This window comes from Drosophila ananassae, chromosome 3R, assembly GCF_017639315.1.
Source record: "Drosophila ananassae strain 14024-0371.13 chromosome 3R, ASM1763931v2, whole genome shotgun sequence".
NCBI lineage: Eukaryota > Metazoa > Arthropoda > Insecta > Diptera > Drosophilidae > Drosophila > Drosophila ananassae.
The window spans coordinates 24387989-24405124 of NC_057930.1; the positions used below are offsets into that span (position 1 = coordinate 24387989).

A 17136-nucleotide genomic window follows, 5' to 3' on the forward strand; every position below is an offset into this window, starting at 1 on the left:
TACGAATTGGCAAAGATATAGCCTTAGCAGAGCCCCCAAATGGGCTCCCCATGCACTTCTCGATATTTTGAAGGGGACTGGCCAGAAAAATAAGGAAAAAATCCTAGAATAAAAGTTGTTCTTAGATTTTGCTGCAGATTGTTGGAGAATCGATGTACGAATCGTTTAAGGTATTCCGCTTGGGAATCGGATACGAATTGGCAAAGATATAGCCATCGCAGGGTTCCCAAATGATCCCCCTCATGCACTTAGCTAAATTTTGAAGGGGACTGGCCAGAAAAATTGAGAAAAAATCTAAAAAAAAAGTTGTTCTTAGATTTTGATGCAGATTGTTGGAGAATCGATGTACGAATCGTTTAAGGTATTCCCCTTGAGAATCGGATACGAATGGGCAAAGATATAGCCTTCGCAGGGCCCTCATATACAAGATAGAGAGATATTTGTCTATATTTTGATGTGACTCCCCCGACAAAATATCCAAGGGAGGAGGAGGAAAATAATTTGATCTTGTTTTAAATCTTGTATAAATAAAACACCCAGATGGTTAAACATTACTTTTCATTTATTTTCATTTTCATTACAAAAGAAAACACGAGTTACAAAGAGATTCGATTCTTATGGTAGTGGAGGGATAATAGACTCTACTCAGTTATACAAACGAGGGCTGTAGATCCTCGCTAACTCCTCGTGGGCTTCGAGTACATGGCTGGGTGAGTGATAATACAAACTATTTGTGGTTTGAAGTGGGAGGGGATAAATACGTATAAAACTTACAGACTATGCAGATTCGTTAGTTGCATAAATTGGACGGTTCTCATTTCGTTACAAAAATATTCAAGATTAAGTTTAGATTTAGGTAATTTTCATTCGATATTCGATATGCAGATGCAGATATCGTCAAGATATGTTTGCTTAAGATTTCTAAAATCTATTAAAGGCATTTTGTGAAAGACACATTGGTTTGATGATTCCTCATAATTCCGCACTTGAAGCCCGCTCTATGATAAGGCGTACTTTTATTCGTTATAGACTTAAAATATACATTTCATTTAGGATGCTACATGCAGAAGGTTCTTTGTTCAGCGATATAAAATAAAAATATGTATGTTTAGCTGCTGCTGCTGCTTTGTACATTTCAAGTATACAGCGGGTCAATGGAGTACTACTACGCAAAAAGAGAAAGCCAAAAAGTTGACCAGCATTTTTGGACGGAATGCAATTTCGTTTGGCAAAAATAAAAACTACTACAACTCAAAAACTAAACGTAAAAAAAAACTAAAAACAGACAAATCCTAGCAATGCGTTTTCGTGGGTGACTCTCTGTTTCCTTCTGTCCCTTCACTATGTGAGCAAGTGCAACATGTTGAGGACCAGGTGCGTGCGACTCCTCAGCAGGTAGATGAAAACGCTGAAGAATAGCAGCGACATGGACATGGAGGCGCGCCATCCCATATTGTATATGGAACAATAGGGACACTGCGAACTGCCGCACACCTCGCAAATGTTCAGCAGATATGTGGGCAGGGCATCAAATATTGATTCGTTGAATCGCTCTGCAAGATACATAGATTAATTACTTATTTCGATTAAAAAGGATAGAAAATAGTCACTTACCCGGCGCATAGTAGTCGTAGACTCTCACCGGCAGATAGCGCGACATGTTGGCGACTGGATACCAGCGTTCAATTGTGAAATTAACGCAAATGTCTTCACGATCAAGCTGTTTAAAGATTACAATTAGTTTTTCTATCGTCTAACTTCTTGGAATTCTTATTAGTCTTACATAATCAAAGTAGAAGATAATCTTGCGCTCTAGGTACCGTGCCCTTCTCAGATTCCTGACTCGATTGCTGAGCACATAGGTGTCCAGTTTCTGCTGCTGAATCCAGTAGCCCGTGGGTATGGCCACGTCCAACACAGCCATGCCAGAGCGCTCCGACTCATTGGTATTTATCCAGCTAAGTTTTGGATAAAAGAAGTTTAAGAAAGAGCTAAAGTTTAAAACTATTTAAACACTCACTTCTGACAGGCCACATAGGAGATGTGCGACTGATTCCTGCCGTGGAAGATGGCCTTGGTGTGCAGGCCGAAGGCTGGCACTGGCGGCTTCGTCTGGAACTTCTCAATGTCCACGTTGTACTGGACATGCATCTGTAGGATGGCGTAACCAGCGCCCTTGGCTTGCACCTTGATGGTGCCCCATGCATCAGGGATCTAAAAAGAAAAAGAATAAGATATGAATAATTTAAATATTGGTAACAACTATGTCTTACCTCTATGCTCTGCAACCTGGCCAGGTTGGTGTCATCTATCATCAGCGTCTGGGTCTTGCCGCCTTGCGAGGAGGCCTCTATTTCAACAGTCAGGGCGGAAACCTCGCGCAGACGTGAGCGCACAGTGTACTCGACTAGAGCCTTCAGAGCGGCACTGGTGTCCTGGGTGGAAGCCCACCCTCCATCGTTGAGGCGCTGCGAGTTCAACCACCTCACGATTGGATCCACGAAGAACTCGCGCCGAGCCACATAGACCAACAAGGCATAGGCGGTCGTCTCTATGTTGAGGGAATCGTATTCGTACGGCAACCGGGGCAGGGAGAACCACTTCTGGTTCTCCAGCTTGCGAGGCGGTTGCGGTATCTCCTGGTTGCCCCAGTACATGAAGTCACCTATGTTGCGGGCATGGCGGCGCAGAATGGCAAAGACTTCCTCGGCGATTGGTGAGTTGCACAGCTGCAGGGCATAGGCCGTGATGGCAATGTCGTACGGTTCGGCATGGCGCTTCAGGAAGTCCATGTTCCGTTCGATGTAAGCCAGGGCCCGCTGAGTGGCCAGAGCCACTCGAGATCCCATGGTCCCTGAGATATCCTTGACCGTGGCCAGTGTGATGAGCACGTGAGATGTGAGCGTGATGTTCTTGTCGAAGTTGGTGCGGTTCAGTTTCCTATCCGGCAGCCATGTGACTTCGTAGAAGGAGCCCTGGACCGTCTGGTGCTGGAGCAACCAGCGCATGTTCTTCTCCACAATGTTGGCATCGATCCAGATGAAGTTCTCCCACTCGTAGAAGCTGGCCTCCTGGAACACCCTCAGGCAGTAGCTGGTGAGCCAAACGGAGGAATCGGAGTTGTTCCAGTCGGAGCGGAAGAGCGAGAAGCTGCCATCGGGCTTCATGAAGCTCAACTGGCGCTGGTAGCCAATGTTCATGTGGTAGAAGGCCTCCTTCTCCATCGTCTTGTTGCGCTGATTGATCAATCGCATGTACATGATGGTGTAGAGATTGGCGGCGAAGCTGAAGGCGTTCTGCTCCCCAGACTCCATGGGCAGGTACAGGAGCGAGCTGGCATTCACCGGCATGGTGGGGAAAATGGGTCCCACAACGTCTCCCACCACGGATATTCTGGCTCTGTTGGAGCCGTACACGAAGTAGCGATCCACCTGGTAGGGAATCTCGGGCGTTTGGGTCACGTTCACATGCATGTATTCCAAAACATAGGCGCGATTCGAGAGATCCAGAAGCACGGCCTGATGACGGTACTGCGGCAGACCATCCGACTCCACGTGCAGTCTCCTGGTAATCGTATCTGTGCCCAGCAGAGTGGCTACGTGCAGGGTGACATCCACATCGCCCAGCCGCTGCGGCACCACCGGGACATAGACCACCGTTGTGCCCTGAGCATCCAAGTAGATGAAGAACTGATGCTCGCCAGAACTGGTCCGGGGGTTGTACGAGCGCACGATTCCGTCCTCCTCCACATGGACGAACTTGTAGTCCGGACTGCCGTGCAGGACCACAGTGGCCTCAATTGGCGTCGTCATATAGTTGAATACTGTGACACGGATGCCCACCTGCTCGCCTTGGCGGCAGGCCTCCGGCATCTCCACGTTGATGAAGAACGGCTGCACGCCGACGTACTCCAGGGCCTTGTTGATCATCCCGAATCCCTTCGAGGGACTGACACTGAAGGCACTGACCATCCAGTAGGCGGGGCGATCGGGCACCTCTACGTTGAAGATGTACCGACCATGGGGACCAATGTTCACGTCCTTCCAGAGCCAGACGTTCTCGTAGTGGCGGAGGACGCGGTTGAACCGGTACTTGCGGTAGTTCAGTAGCTCTGTGTCATTCCGAACATGGCATCCAATCTCATCCGTACCGTCCTCGCAGTCGAACAGGCCATCGCACTGCTTCTCCAGCCGATAGCACCGCCCACTGAGACACTCGCCGTAGCCGAGGGTGCGGTTGCACGTGTCCTGCCGGCGGGGAACATAGCCGTCTGTGAAGACCACCAGACCGGAGTACTCGAAAGTTCTGTTCGCATCAACGCCGAACGATGAGGCCGGGAAGTAGACCAGCTCGTCGGGATTGCCCTCGTGGGAGTACCAAATGTGCTTGTACGTTCCGTTTGTTTGCTCGTCGAAGTTGGACATCTTGGTGATGATCTTGGCGTAGGTCAGTTCGTTGCCCGCCTGCATCGTGTAGAAGGCGCTGTCGATGCCCGAGAGTCCCACATACGAGCCGGGCTCTCCGAAGATGGCCACCTCCACCTTCTCGCCGGTCCTCGCCTTCCGGTTGTTGATGTACACGGTGAAGTTGTTCCTGGAGATGCCATTGACCGGGAAAGTCAGAGAATCGGCCACCACCTGGCCCTGCTGGGTGATCTTCCACACCACCAGAGTGGCCACGGGAGCCATCTCTGCACTCAGAACCACGGCAATGGTCTTGATGCCCTCCGTGATGGTCTCGCGATCGTTCACCAGGATGACACCCTTGGACATGATCAAGTAGTTGAACTCCTCCAGGTAGAAGTTGGTTCGAATGTGGAAGATGATGTATTCTCCGACAACTGGCTGCTCCGTGCTGGTGGTCACCTTGATGTGCTGATTTCTTGGGGAGTAGTGGGACACCAGGAGGAGATCCGTCTGCAGGCGCTCGCCTCGCGGATCCACAAAGTTGGCCTGCAGCCGCATGTTCTGGATGCCGTTGAGGAAGTCTCTGGACTGCGGCCGGTCGTCCAGGTTCAAGTCGTTCCGGATGTCGATCTTCACCTCCCAGATCCCGTCGCTCTGCAACGACATTTGCAGCCTCTGCGTGGGCCAGTCGCGGCGGCCACCATTCCGGCTCTCCACGAACCCGGAGACCTCCATCAGACCCTGGCGCAAGAGATTCGGATCGATGGGGGAGCCATCGTGGTACTCCACCACCAGGTACGTGGTAAACGGCATAGCCGGCTTGAAAACCTGCGGCGACTCTCCCAGGAATGCCACTCGCAAGCTGGAATTATAGACCCTGGCCACCGAGTAGCCGCTGATGATCTCGTCGTAGAACTTCTCGCCCACAGTGGCTGTGATGAGGATCTCCGAGTTGGCCAGATTCGGCACCAGGAGCTCCAGCTCCCGCAGTGGCCACTTGAAGTCAAAGGTGCCGTTGAAGAAGCGCAGGTATGGCAGCGAATTCCTGTACGAGGTCGTCCACGAGTTGTAGTTGTCGTAGTTCTCCTGGTACTCGGGTTTCTTCAACCAGAACGGCCAGTCCTCCTCGAACTGGTAGTGCCGCTCCACCACATACTGATTCCTGTACAGTATATCCTGGGAGAGATCTGCTCCATCCTGTGGCAGTTGGCCTGGCACATTGTACTGTATCTGGGGATTCTGGTTGGGATTGTTGTAGCGCCAGCGCTCGTTATACCGATTGGCCTGCTCCAGCGGGGATCGCCCCAGGCGGTACTTCTCGTTCAGCACTTGGTTGCTGAAGTAGCCGATGGGTCGAATGGTGGCTTTTAGAGTCAGGTTGCCCCTGACGGGCAGCCCGCTGGTGAAGTTGGCCATCACTCGGCCATAGATGAATGGATCTGTGGTGAAGAAGTAGGCGGGCATGGTCACGTTCACTTCGAACCGGGTCTGATAGTACTCCTCCACTGTAAAGTGGCTCTCCTCCTGCTGGCCCTGGGCAATCACCCGGATGGTCCACTCGCCGAAGGTGGGCTGATCGGAGAGCTTGTACTCCAGCGACACGGAGCCCAAGTTGGATTGCCTTGAAAGGAAAAGGAAGCATGAACAGGAGCCGAGATTAATGAGGCTATTATATACTACCTTGACAGCCAACGCTTGAGGATGTGCCTGTTGGGATCCAGCATGTAGACATCCACGGGATTGTCGAATCCCTTCAGTTCGGTGGTTATGGGAATGGCCCTGAACCGGACCGTCTCCCCCTGCATGTAGAGGGGCTTGTCCGTCTGCACGAATATCGTCATGGAGCGCTGGGAGAAGTCCAGTTTCGTCTCGTTGAGGAAGGCCAGTCCGCCGAAGACGTTCTGGAAGAAGCCCTCCACCCTCAGCTTGTACTTTCCGATCACACTCGTGGGCGGAATCCGCATCAGCAGCGTCTCGGGCACTCCCTCCTTCACGTCCTTGGAATCTCCGCTTATTTGGACGCCATCGCAGGAGATACTGGCGTGCACTGTGATCGGGTACTGGGCCTGGAGGATGGAGACGGACACCTGGTAGATGAGACCCGGACGCACCATTCGCGAGGCGACAATAAAGTAGGTGGGCTCCCGCGAGTGCAGCGACTCCAGGAAGGTGGCCTTCACATTGTAGGATGACTTTCCGCGCGTCAGACTCGGCTCCTCCTCCGGAAAGCCAACGCCCTGCTGCCTCTTCCCGAACTCATCCTGGCCAGTCAGGTCGTTGTAGCTGCCGGCATCCGTCCTGTAGGGCGGACGATCGTTGGGATTCGTCTGGGGGTTGTTGCCAAACTGATTCGTCTGGGGAGAGTTGCTGTCCAGACCGCCGTACTGGTTGCCATACTGATTCGTTTGGGGTGAGTTGCCCCACTGCTGGGTGGGAAACTGTGGATTCTGTTGTTGCTGCTGCTGTTGATTCTGGTTGTAGTAGGGATCGATTTGGCCAGCCGTCGGCTGCAGTGCGTCCAAGACGGCGGCTACCACGAGCAGGGAACGCAGCAAGTGCCACATCGTTGCTGCTTGGCTGCACGGAGGAGAAGTCGAAAAGTGAATGAATTAGGGAATCATTACATTTGGCTGCTCGCTGCTCTACGGACTATAAATAGAGGGGCTATGGATTTGGATGGCTGTCCATCAGGGTGGCTCTATTTCGGATTGAAATTTAAACAAAAAGTGAAAGGTGTGTCGGGCGAAGTGTAAACTAAACAACAGGCTATTGGGAATAGTTTTAAGAATCTTTGGATTTCTGTCATGGTCTGACTTGGTCTACCCTAATGCCCATAGATCCCCACCTGCCTGGATAGCCTTAGAACCACCCTGATACCATTTCTTGTTCGAGGATTGCTTTTCGGTTGATTTCCGGCGCCGATGTTTCGGTATTAATAGACCCTATAGACCCGATCTGGCAGGAGCAATGAACGCTTCTCTGGCCAGACAAGGGGGAGGTGGCGGACCAGCTCTATGGGATAGGAAAGTATGTCAAACATTAAGTAAAATGTCATTCAAGTGGGAGCGCAATTAGTCTTGGACGACGAGGAGATTTGGGTCTGGCAGGGATTTGGGGAAACAAAGTGTCTTTTTAAAGACTTTGTGATTTATTGTCGAATCGGAAGGAGATTATGAGAGGCCCACAGAGCAACTACTTTGATCTCTGATGAAATGTTTATGTTTTATGTTTATGTTTATTGAGTTATAAACATTTCTGGCTTGGTTATCACTACTCATAGAGTGGCCTAATTATGTTTTCTTTCTTTTATTATTAAGTTAAGAATATTTTTATTATGAACTCATTAAACATTCACTTTTAATTTATTCCACTGCCCGTTAGAGTCCATGAAGTTTATTGCCCGCGAAATTGCAGTTGCGGAATATTTAGACTCAAAAAGTGCTTAAAAATGCACATATTTTAAGAGTCAGGCCTATCAGGACACAATCAGCCGACCATACATCATTCCTGGAGGGACAAAAGGACCAAGGATCTGTGAAAAACTCTCTTTTCTATAAAGGCATTAACTCCGAGACCAGGTAAAAAGTCAACATGCCAAGGGAACCTTATAGAAGGGTCGGATCTGGCAATAAGGTACCGGTCTACACTTGACCCTCCTCGGCCGGGGGAAGGAGAGGTTTGAAAAGAACCTCTGGGATGCAGAGGGGAGTGCATTTGAAATGCAGTTTGCCGGCCAGGAAGGGTACATACATGGTATATGGTATATGGTAAGGTAAGGCAACACACTGGAACCGAATGGAACAAAACACGCAAACGAAACGGACGCCTACCTGACCATACAGATGCAGATACACATGTGAGCACAATAATAGTGCGAAGATTAGGAACTAAAGCGCTTAAAATAATACTTTTATTTCAAAATTAGACATTTCTTTAAACCGATATTTTAGATAGATAGTTTTGAAGTTAATATTTAATATTTAATTTAACCTTTGATGCTATTTTTTTGAGGGGGAGTGTATTTACTAGCGCTATTCTGTTCACTGAAGCAGCAGAAGTTACTGGCCTAGGGTTCTCCTCCAGCTACAGCTACAGCTCCAGGTCCGGGCCAGTGAAAACAAATACTGGGCGAGAAGACCTGGCCTGACAATTATTTCCAAAGCGACTTTTGTAATCCACCCTTCACACATTACACATCACACACACACACACACACCACAGAGACACAGTCACCCGCACAAGTGTTGTACGGCCGTAGACATGTAAAGTGGTCATTAATTAGCCGAAGAAGACCCATTCGAAAGTATTGGGAGGGCAAGAGTGCAATTGAAATGGCAGGCAGGACTTTTGGGCGGGCACAGGACCAAATGGCATTGAAATTTGAGTGCTTCTCGAAACAAAAAAAAACAAAAAAGGAGCGAAAACAACGCCGGAATCCAATTGGACAGCAGGTGGCTTCAAGTTTTTTCTTCATCAAGGAACTGATGCCTAAAAACGTCATCAGGACCTTTTAGCTCCTTCGTTTTTTTAATGAAAATATCATAGAAAATGACTAAAAGTGACGCCGCCGAGCGCACTTGTTTAACTTTTTGGTCAACGCCCATGTGCCAACAACAACAACGCAAGCAAAGACTCTGGCTTAGGCATTTTTTTGAGCCACCAAACAGACAGAAATTGGGCGGGTCGTCCGCCAGAACTCCTCTCACACGCCACACTCACCTCGTATTTAGTTTAATTCCTTTGTCTCGCTCAGCAGGCGGCGTTCATAGTTTTTAACAACAAAAGATGTAAATAAAACAAACCCGAGAACTTAAATATTCGAAAAAATGAAGCAACACAAAACCCAGTCCACACCCCGCTTTGATGACTTTTTTTTAACAGTTCAGTGCTGTAAAATACTCCATTTAAATTTAAGTGCTGTAAAGTCGTGCATGTTTATGAAACATAGGTGTTATCGATGTATGGTAGGGTCCTTTTGGGGCTGCCACCATACCCGGTTCGTTGGGTAAAGACTCCTTTTTACAGGATTTATCGCTTAAAAGCTAATATAATCAGAGATTATGCAAATATTCAAACTATCAATGCCAGGCAACCGGTAGCTTTTAGAGATGGAACCACCAAATTATCCTTGATTAGTGTTGGAAAGTTCGATAAGATCGATTTTCTGGTATTTTTTGTGCGGTATTGAAGGCAGCCAGCATTGGTAACACCGCCAGTTGTCTGTGTGTGTGTGTGTATCGTATGCGTGTGATGTAAGGTCATTCGCGTGAAAATATCAGCGAGGAAAAAATCGAATTTTTGTGTTTTGTGTGCTAGGTAAATGCAATAAAGAGTGCAAATCGAAGAGTTTAATACCCGTTCCGTGCGTCAGCGGTGAAAGTGTGAGGCCCCGCGGCCGGTGAACATGTGAAAAATCGCCAGGAAATCAAAGGTGCTAGGTTGCCCAACGCAAAAATTGTGTCGAAAAGCACACCACAGTACCTCTCTCTCTCTCTTACACACACACAAATTCCGATACTCTCGAGAACCCCGCACACACACACAAACACATATATGCATATACGGCAGAGGAGCTGGGAGAGCTAGGAACCTAGAGTTGTCAACGTTGTGCGAAGAATTTCGTCATTGAGCGGTGCATGTGTGTGAGTGTGCGTGTGCGAGCGAGAGAGGTAGAGTGCGTGCGGGTGTGTGTGTGTTGGTAGTTTGTTCTCTTCTTTGGTAGTAAAACACAAAAGGAAAATCATCGGGGAAAAATGTGAAAAATGTACATAATTCGTATCGTACACCAGCTCTTGAGCCCAGTGGCCGAAAATGTGAGATGAAACCGTGCACCGATCGAAAAACTATTACATAAATAGTGCAAAGTGTAAATGTTTTTGAAGACAAAAGCAGCGAAAAAAGCGCCGCCGCGCACGCTGTCGTCATCGCAGCTAAAAAAAAAAAACGAAAAGAAAGAATCGAAACGTAACGGCGAAAAACGAAAAGCGAAAAATGGGGAAAACGAGGAGTAGCCCCAACCTATCGCATCAAAAAAAAAAAAAAAAAATCGCGTTCCTAAGCCGAAAATTTTAAAATTCCAATTGTCAAGTGCCTGTGTTTGTGTGTGTGTGTGATGTACGATGAATGATGTATGAAAAATAACTGTAAATAAACTAATAACATTTAATGGTGCACGGTGGGTGGTGGGGGAGTGGGAAGTGAGGTTGTGCGGGTGGTGGAGTGCCTGTGTGAGTGACCTCGTGTCCATGTGTCGCGTGTATCTGCGAGTGTGCGTGAGTGTGCGGCGGCAAGGAGTGTCATGCGTATATTTTGCTACCTCCCCCCCCCTATATTACCGCTGACCCACTGGCAGGGCCTATCCTCACAATAACAACAACAAGAACAAGAACAACAGAAGGCGGCAGGCAGCAGCAGCTCCTTTGCTCCAACGAGTTTTATCTTGTTTTGCCGTTTTAATCATATGCGGGCGGAGAGAGTGGAGATGGAGAGTAGAAGAGTAGGAGAGTAGAGGAGAGCTGAGAGGAGACAATCACGTCATCCAGCTTGCCATGACACACCAACATCAACATCGATACAGTGAGCTCTCGGCCCTCGGCCGGCACTCGGCTTAATAAAACGTCTTAAATGGCCAGAAGCAGAACCAGAAGCAGAACCCAGAAGCAGCTGAGAGCTTTCTCCTGCCGTGGCAGTGTTGCATACTTCTAGGCTATTAGTACAGTGGTAATAGGCCTAAGAAGAAAGTTCTTCTCTGACTACTAATTCTATCTCTAATCGTTTTCTTCGATTTTAGCTAGGAAGGATGTCCTTTAAGGACTTGCTTCACTGTATCAATGACTACATCAACAAACACACACGCGCTGGCCATAAAGTCATTTGAATGAACTTTATTGGCCAGCCACGAAGCCGAGTTCTCCATCAGGCGCGCGTGAACTTGATTGTTATGGTGGAGGAAGAGGGCGGAAGAGGAGGCAGAGGAGCAGCAGCGCAGCAGAGCATATTCCAAAGGCTTTTAATTAAAAGAATTAAATTAGCGCCCCCCTATCAGTCTCCCCTTTATTTAAAGTCGAGCTTATTAATTTTTGTGATCATGATGTTTGCTGGCCAGCCGTTTGATTTTTTGCCAAAAACCCCAAAAAAAACAGCATCTCTCTGCGTGTCACTGTGTCAATGTTCTAGGGGGTTGGAGGGTGGGAAGTATCCAAGTGGGGGGCTGTCGAATGAATGAGTGTGAGTGAAATGCCGATTTTGAGTGCTAGTGCGAGTGTGAGTGTGTGTGTGCGAGAGAGCAAATAAACTGAGTCATGGCTGACGATGACGTTATGCTGCTCTTTTCTTTGCTGCTGCTGCGGTTAGGGCAATTTGTCTCCAAAGTGTTTATGCTCAAAGTTTGCCAATAAAGTGCGGAGGAAAAGAAAACTTTTTGCAGAAATGCTTGCAAAACACACATAGCGCGCACTCTGTGGCTGGCCCACAAATGCCATAACATTTAGCATTCGATTGACCTCGAGGCTCGAGTCTAGGCAGCAAATCGATAGCATTGTTTTTTTTTTTCTTGCTCTTCCTCCTCCACCTCCACAATCGATAACATGCCACTACGGCCTCCCATCATAAGTGCCATAACTGGTTTCAGCTTCTTCTTATGCTTCTTCATAAATCTGATTAGAAATCGATTGAACTAATCGAATATGAGATCGATTTGGGAAAATTGGCAAATATAGCAGCATAAGCATTAGAAACAGACAATACCTATTTCTTTTGTTCCGCCTCACCTCCGCCCCAGACCGAATTAGCAAAGTGTTCTGTTTAAATAGATGGATAATTCATGTGCAGACCGAACCGAACTGCCCCAAACTAGTGGTGGCCGGGTCTGAGAACGAAATGGAGGATCTGAGCGAGACAGTCGGATAATATTTTCGGGCCTCAAAGACTCCCCGGGCTGTGATAAAGAAATATTATTATATTTTAATCGGTACCCAGAAAGTATTTATTTAAAGTACTGCATTGAGGCTAGGGCTTTATCTAGAACCGGATCACCTCTACTGCCGTCTCCACACGTCGCCTAACGGTAAACAAATCACAGTGACTGCGACTGCGACTGTGACTCTGCTGTGATTTGGAAGCTGTTATCTCCAAGTATTTCCAGTCACGAAGTTGTGAAATCTTAAAATCAATAAAGCACATTTTTTGAAGCTTTGTTTGTTTCACTTTTTAGTTGAATTATTAACCTCACTGTTGATTGTTTTTCTGCCGCATTTGATAAGATTCGAAATAGTTGTGCCGTTCCTCATCCGCAGTACGAGATTCTGGAAGAGTATAGGATCTTATCACCCCGACTGTTGACGTCATGCAGCGAGATAAAGTCGAGAACTGGAATTGGAATGTTATTCTTTGATTAATTATCAATTAATTTAAGGCAATTTAAGCCTGGCAATATCAATTGTTTAGGTTCAGAGTTCGATTGGGGAATTTAATCCTTATATTCCACATCCATTTTAAAATTGAAAACTAAAAAAACCTTTCTAGTAATGTGTTTCCAAGCCATCTGCTTCTTGTTGGCCACTCGTAATCGGCCTGGTCAAGATAACGCCTCAACTATTTAGATAAGCCCTCTGGGTGTATATCACTTGGGTGTTCCGAAATCACTGTGCGTTGACTGCGCTGCTTGTGCGCCGACTGCGACGGTGGCAGCGACGGAGGAGGCTACTCTCGCCCACAGTGGGGTCGGTGTTCAGTCTGCTCGTCGAATTCGCTGTGTTCGCTCCGTTCGCTCTGCCTGTCTGCCTGGCCTGGCCCGTTCGCCGCTCGTTCCGTGTGTGTCCGCCTATGTTCCATAGATAGTAACTAAAAAAAAAAGTACAACCAACTAGCCTAGTAGGTCTTAGATTAGCAAAAAAAAAACAGTATCCTGGGGAATTGTTGCGCACATCTCCTCCACCTTGGGCTCTCTCTCTCTCTCTCGTGTCTAGCCAGAAAAAATAGTATTTTCGTCGTCAACGTGCCATAATTTCTTTTTCGGTTCTGCCAAGCAAAAAATAAACCAAAAAAAAAAAGAAAAAAAAAAAACATAAAACCCAAGAAAAGAAAATTTTTTGGACTGGGACAGAATTCTGGTGGATGCGTACATGTGGGGGTGTCGGTGTGGGCTTTTCCGTCAGTGCGTGAAAATAAAAGCTGTGAAAGTTAACGTTGAATAAGCAACACACACCCCCGCTCCCCTTAAGTGGCAAGCACGTGTGCGGCTAGCACAAAAAAAAATTGAGAGAAAAAAAAAAAAACAAAAAAAAAAATTAAAAAAAAAATCGTATTTAGTTGAATGTTATATGTTGTTCGTTCGGCTTTCGTTTTGCTTTTCGTTTTTTTTTTTGGATTTGTTGGCTCTTTGATTCCTCATCGCCCCCTCTCCTCTTTACCTTGTTTATTTTCAAATTTATGTATTTTCAAAAGTTTTCCTCTCTTGCTGTCTCTCTCTTCAATTTTCCACTGAATTTTCATTTAAAAATATTTGTGTTTTAATTTTTTTTGCAAAGAAAAGCATAAAATAAAAACCGAACGAAACACACACAAAAATAGAAGAAAATAATTAAAAATTGAATTTCCATTTTTATTTATGAAAAAAAAAAAAAATAGAGCTAAATGAATTAAGAGAAGAATAGAGCCAAGAGGAAGCTTGGATGAAAATTCGTATTCGAGCAAACACACAAAAAGGAAAACCAAACAAACAAAAGCAACAAACAACATCAGCCGCATCCAACTATAATATCAAACAAACAAAATAGAGTAAAGATTTCAACATCAATTTATAACTTAATATTTACCATAATGATTTAGTAAGTTAAGCTTAAAGTACAAAAAAAAAAAATTAAAATTAAATATAAAAAATAAATACAACAAATTAAAATCATAAAACGGAGTAAATTAAACAATAAATAAATGCAAATGACAAGAAAATAACGAAAATCCGACAACAACAACAACAAGTCACACCATACCCAACAACAACAACAACAAAAACATCAGCCAGCAGTTGCAGCAGCATCAGAAGAAGCAGCAGCAGTAGCAGCATAATTAATAATTACAACAAATACCCGACACCAACAACAACAACGGATCAATACCAAAGATGGAGGCAAAATTCTTGGCTAGCGCTCTTTCATTCCTCTCGATATTTTTAGCGGTTTATGCTCAATCACTTGGTAAGTACACCCACAACTAACAACAAACATAACATGACAAAAAACAACAACAATATCAATAATAAAAGCAACAATAACAACCATCTATGCACCAAGTACAATAAGCATAATAATAAACAAAAGAAAGCCCCTTTAACCTATAAGCAGACCCATCCCTCCCCTCTCTCTTCTCTCTTCAAAGCAGCCCCCTCTAGGGTGGCCCCAAACCCCAAAAACAATATTGAAAATGTATGTGCAGGACTGCAGCTGTGATAGCAGAAATTGCAAAACACAAAACAGAATAGAACAGAGCCCCAACAAAGCAAAACAAAAATGGATAAAAAAGAGGAATAAAAAACAAAAAAAAGAAAGACAGAAAGCAAACCGCAGATTGTATGTGGGGGGGTTTACTTTAACACCCACCAGGGGCCCCTCCCTTAAACTGAAGGTGCCCCTAATTGGCCCCTTCTCTCCCGAAAAAAAAAACAACAGCACCACCCACACGTGAGGGAGAGGGTTTCACGCTCTTGCACAGGCCACCTTCCCGCCCATCGCTAGCAGCAATAACGGTGGGAAATATTGAAAAATAGGTGTCCAGGTATAGGTCCAAAGGATAGTGGAGCCATTACCCAAATTAAATTCCTTTAAATTTTTAAACTTTGAATTATTTTTGTATGATAATAATAATAAAGGATAGGTAAGGGATTTATTTTTATAATGGATTTAAATAAGGACAGGTGAGGGAGAAGGGTTATCGTGTTCCTAGTTCACCTTCCCATCGCTAGCAGCAATAACGGTGGGAAACATTGAATAAGAGGTGTCCAGGTATCGTGTCACGAATCAATGGGGATATTCGGAATGCCTTTGGAGCCATTACCGTAATTAAAAAATATTTTCAGTCTTAAAATTTCGGCAGGTGTATGGAATTAGTAATTGATGCTAGGTAAGAGATTTCTAGTTATTCTGTATTAAAAAAATAACTATCAGGACATGTTTTCTTTTCTTAAAAAACCACACGTGCAGGAGAGGGTGTAGTATCGAGTTACAAGTCCACCTCTCGCCCATCGCTAGCAGCAATAAAGGTGAGAAATATTGAAAAAGAGGTGACCAGGTATCGTGTCACGAATCAAAAGGGATATTTGAAATTTCCTAGAGCCATTACCGTAATTAAAACCCTTTTAAAAGCCTTAAAATTTTGGCCAGGTGTATGATAATACTAATTACTGCTAGGAAAGGGATTTCCTGTTATTACGGATTAAAAAAAATAGCAGGACACGTTCTCTGCTCTAAAGGAAACCACGAAATGGACATCGCGTATATAGCTCCCCAACAAAAAAAAAGAAAAACAATTCTTTTGGCTTAGGTTTATGTATTCCCTTTTCATATTGCAAAGCACCCAACTACCACGTTGTTCCTGCCACCCACTGGGGCATGGACGGACGAGGTCTCGTCTTGTTTTTGGCCTTTTGGTTCAAGCGGACTTTGATATTTTCGTGTTGCTTTTTATAGTTCATATTGTTGGCTTGGTTAGACTTGGGATTGGATTGCCGGTCGGTCTGCCACACAATCGACAATGTTGCTTATGCTTTTTCCTTTCGCACTCGTGCGCTTTTCTTTTGCCTCTGCTTCTTCTTTAGCTTTTCCTCTTTCTCTGCCCGCGCTCGCATTCATTTGATTTTCAATTTTCCACACAATTGCAAGAAGCGAACGAAAAAGCTGAAAGTAGAAGCTCAACAACAGCGGCAAAGAGTATCAAGTTCATTTATGTGTGTGCCAGTTTTGGGGCAAAAAAAAAAAAATATTGAAGAATTCTCTTTTTCTTTTTCTTTTTCTTTTATTTTTATTTTTTTTTGTTTTTGTTTTTGTTTAACTTTAAGACGATTTTACATGCGGTTCAATAATTACGGGCTGTCTCTGCTTTTTCCAAACGATTCTTGTTTATATTAACTTCAGACCCGAATCGAAGCGAACCGAAACGAACCGATTAACCGATACAGATACACAGATACATCTATAGATATAGATACTCTGGCAGATACAGATACAAACCGGCGGCAGCGGCCTGCATTTTGTTTACATTTGGAAGGCTCTCTCCCCCTCTCTCTGTACCAACCCACCTCCAGGGGCTTATCTATGATGGCCGGGATGGTGATGTTCCATCTATTTATTATTCTATGCATACTATCCATTTACCTATTCTATACTTTATTCCATACATCCATCTATCCGTCGGATAGTCGGGGTCTGGCTCACTACCAATTCTTACGTATGTTCATGAATTTTAATTCTTTTTTGTTTTTTGTAGATTATTTAGCCCCATGCAGCTATTTTCACATTCAAGGTGTATTAATTGAGTTTTATTTTTTCATTTTTCTTCATATGCCCGATTTTATTCATAGTTGATTGAGGGTATTCGTGGTAGATGCACTGTATCTGTATCTGTATCTCTATATAGCTACCTCTGGGCATAAATTATTTAAGGCTATTTTCATGTCTTTATTAGGCACTCTGATTGATTTATTTAATTATTTATGCTGAAGTACAAGTGGGAATAATTG

General features: G+C 45.3%; 2 protein-coding genes and 1 long non-coding RNA gene across 14 annotated transcripts in view; 1 reads left to right on the forward strand and 2 right to left on the reverse strand.

Moving 5' to 3' along the window:
• Window positions 1–544: 544 nt before the first annotated feature.
• Window positions 545–9318, reverse strand: LOC6497947 (CD109 antigen). Its single transcript, XM_001961741.4, has 7 exons — window positions 9126–9318; window positions 6087–6983; window positions 2274–6027; window positions 2021–2214; window positions 1784–1958; window positions 1615–1720; window positions 545–1553 (listed from the first exon to the last, which is right to left on the reverse strand). The coding sequence occupies exons 2-7, from the start codon at window positions 6968–6970 to the stop codon at window positions 1342–1344; spliced, it is 5325 nt and encodes a 1774-aa protein (XP_001961777.1). The 5' UTR covers window positions 6971–6983; window positions 9126–9318; the 3' UTR covers window positions 545–1341.
• A 286-nt stretch (window positions 9319–9604) lies between these two features.
• The window catches only part of LOC6497578 (neuroplastin), a 31506-nt gene continuing 23974 nt past the window's right edge, over window positions 9605–17136 (forward strand). Inside the window, exons 1-2 of one of the 12 annotated variants that reach the window (XM_044716281.1) lie at window positions 9605–9722; window positions 14034–14599. In XM_044716281.1, the coding sequence (XP_044572216.1) occupies window positions 14527–14599 (73 nt within the window). In that variant the 5' untranslated portion in view covers window positions 9605–9722; window positions 14034–14526. Of the gene's footprint in view, window positions 9838–10134; window positions 10220–13127; window positions 13278–14033; window positions 14600–17136 lie in introns of those variants that run through there. The other 11 variants (XM_014906240.3, XM_044716285.1, XM_044716282.1 and 8 more) reach the window with 11 other exon arrangements.
• Window positions 12371–13040, reverse strand: LOC123257400. Its single transcript, XR_006507443.1, has 3 exons — window positions 12922–13040; window positions 12632–12773; window positions 12371–12566 (listed from the first exon to the last, which is right to left on the reverse strand). It is a non-coding gene; the product is annotated as an uncharacterized LOC123257400 (long non-coding RNA).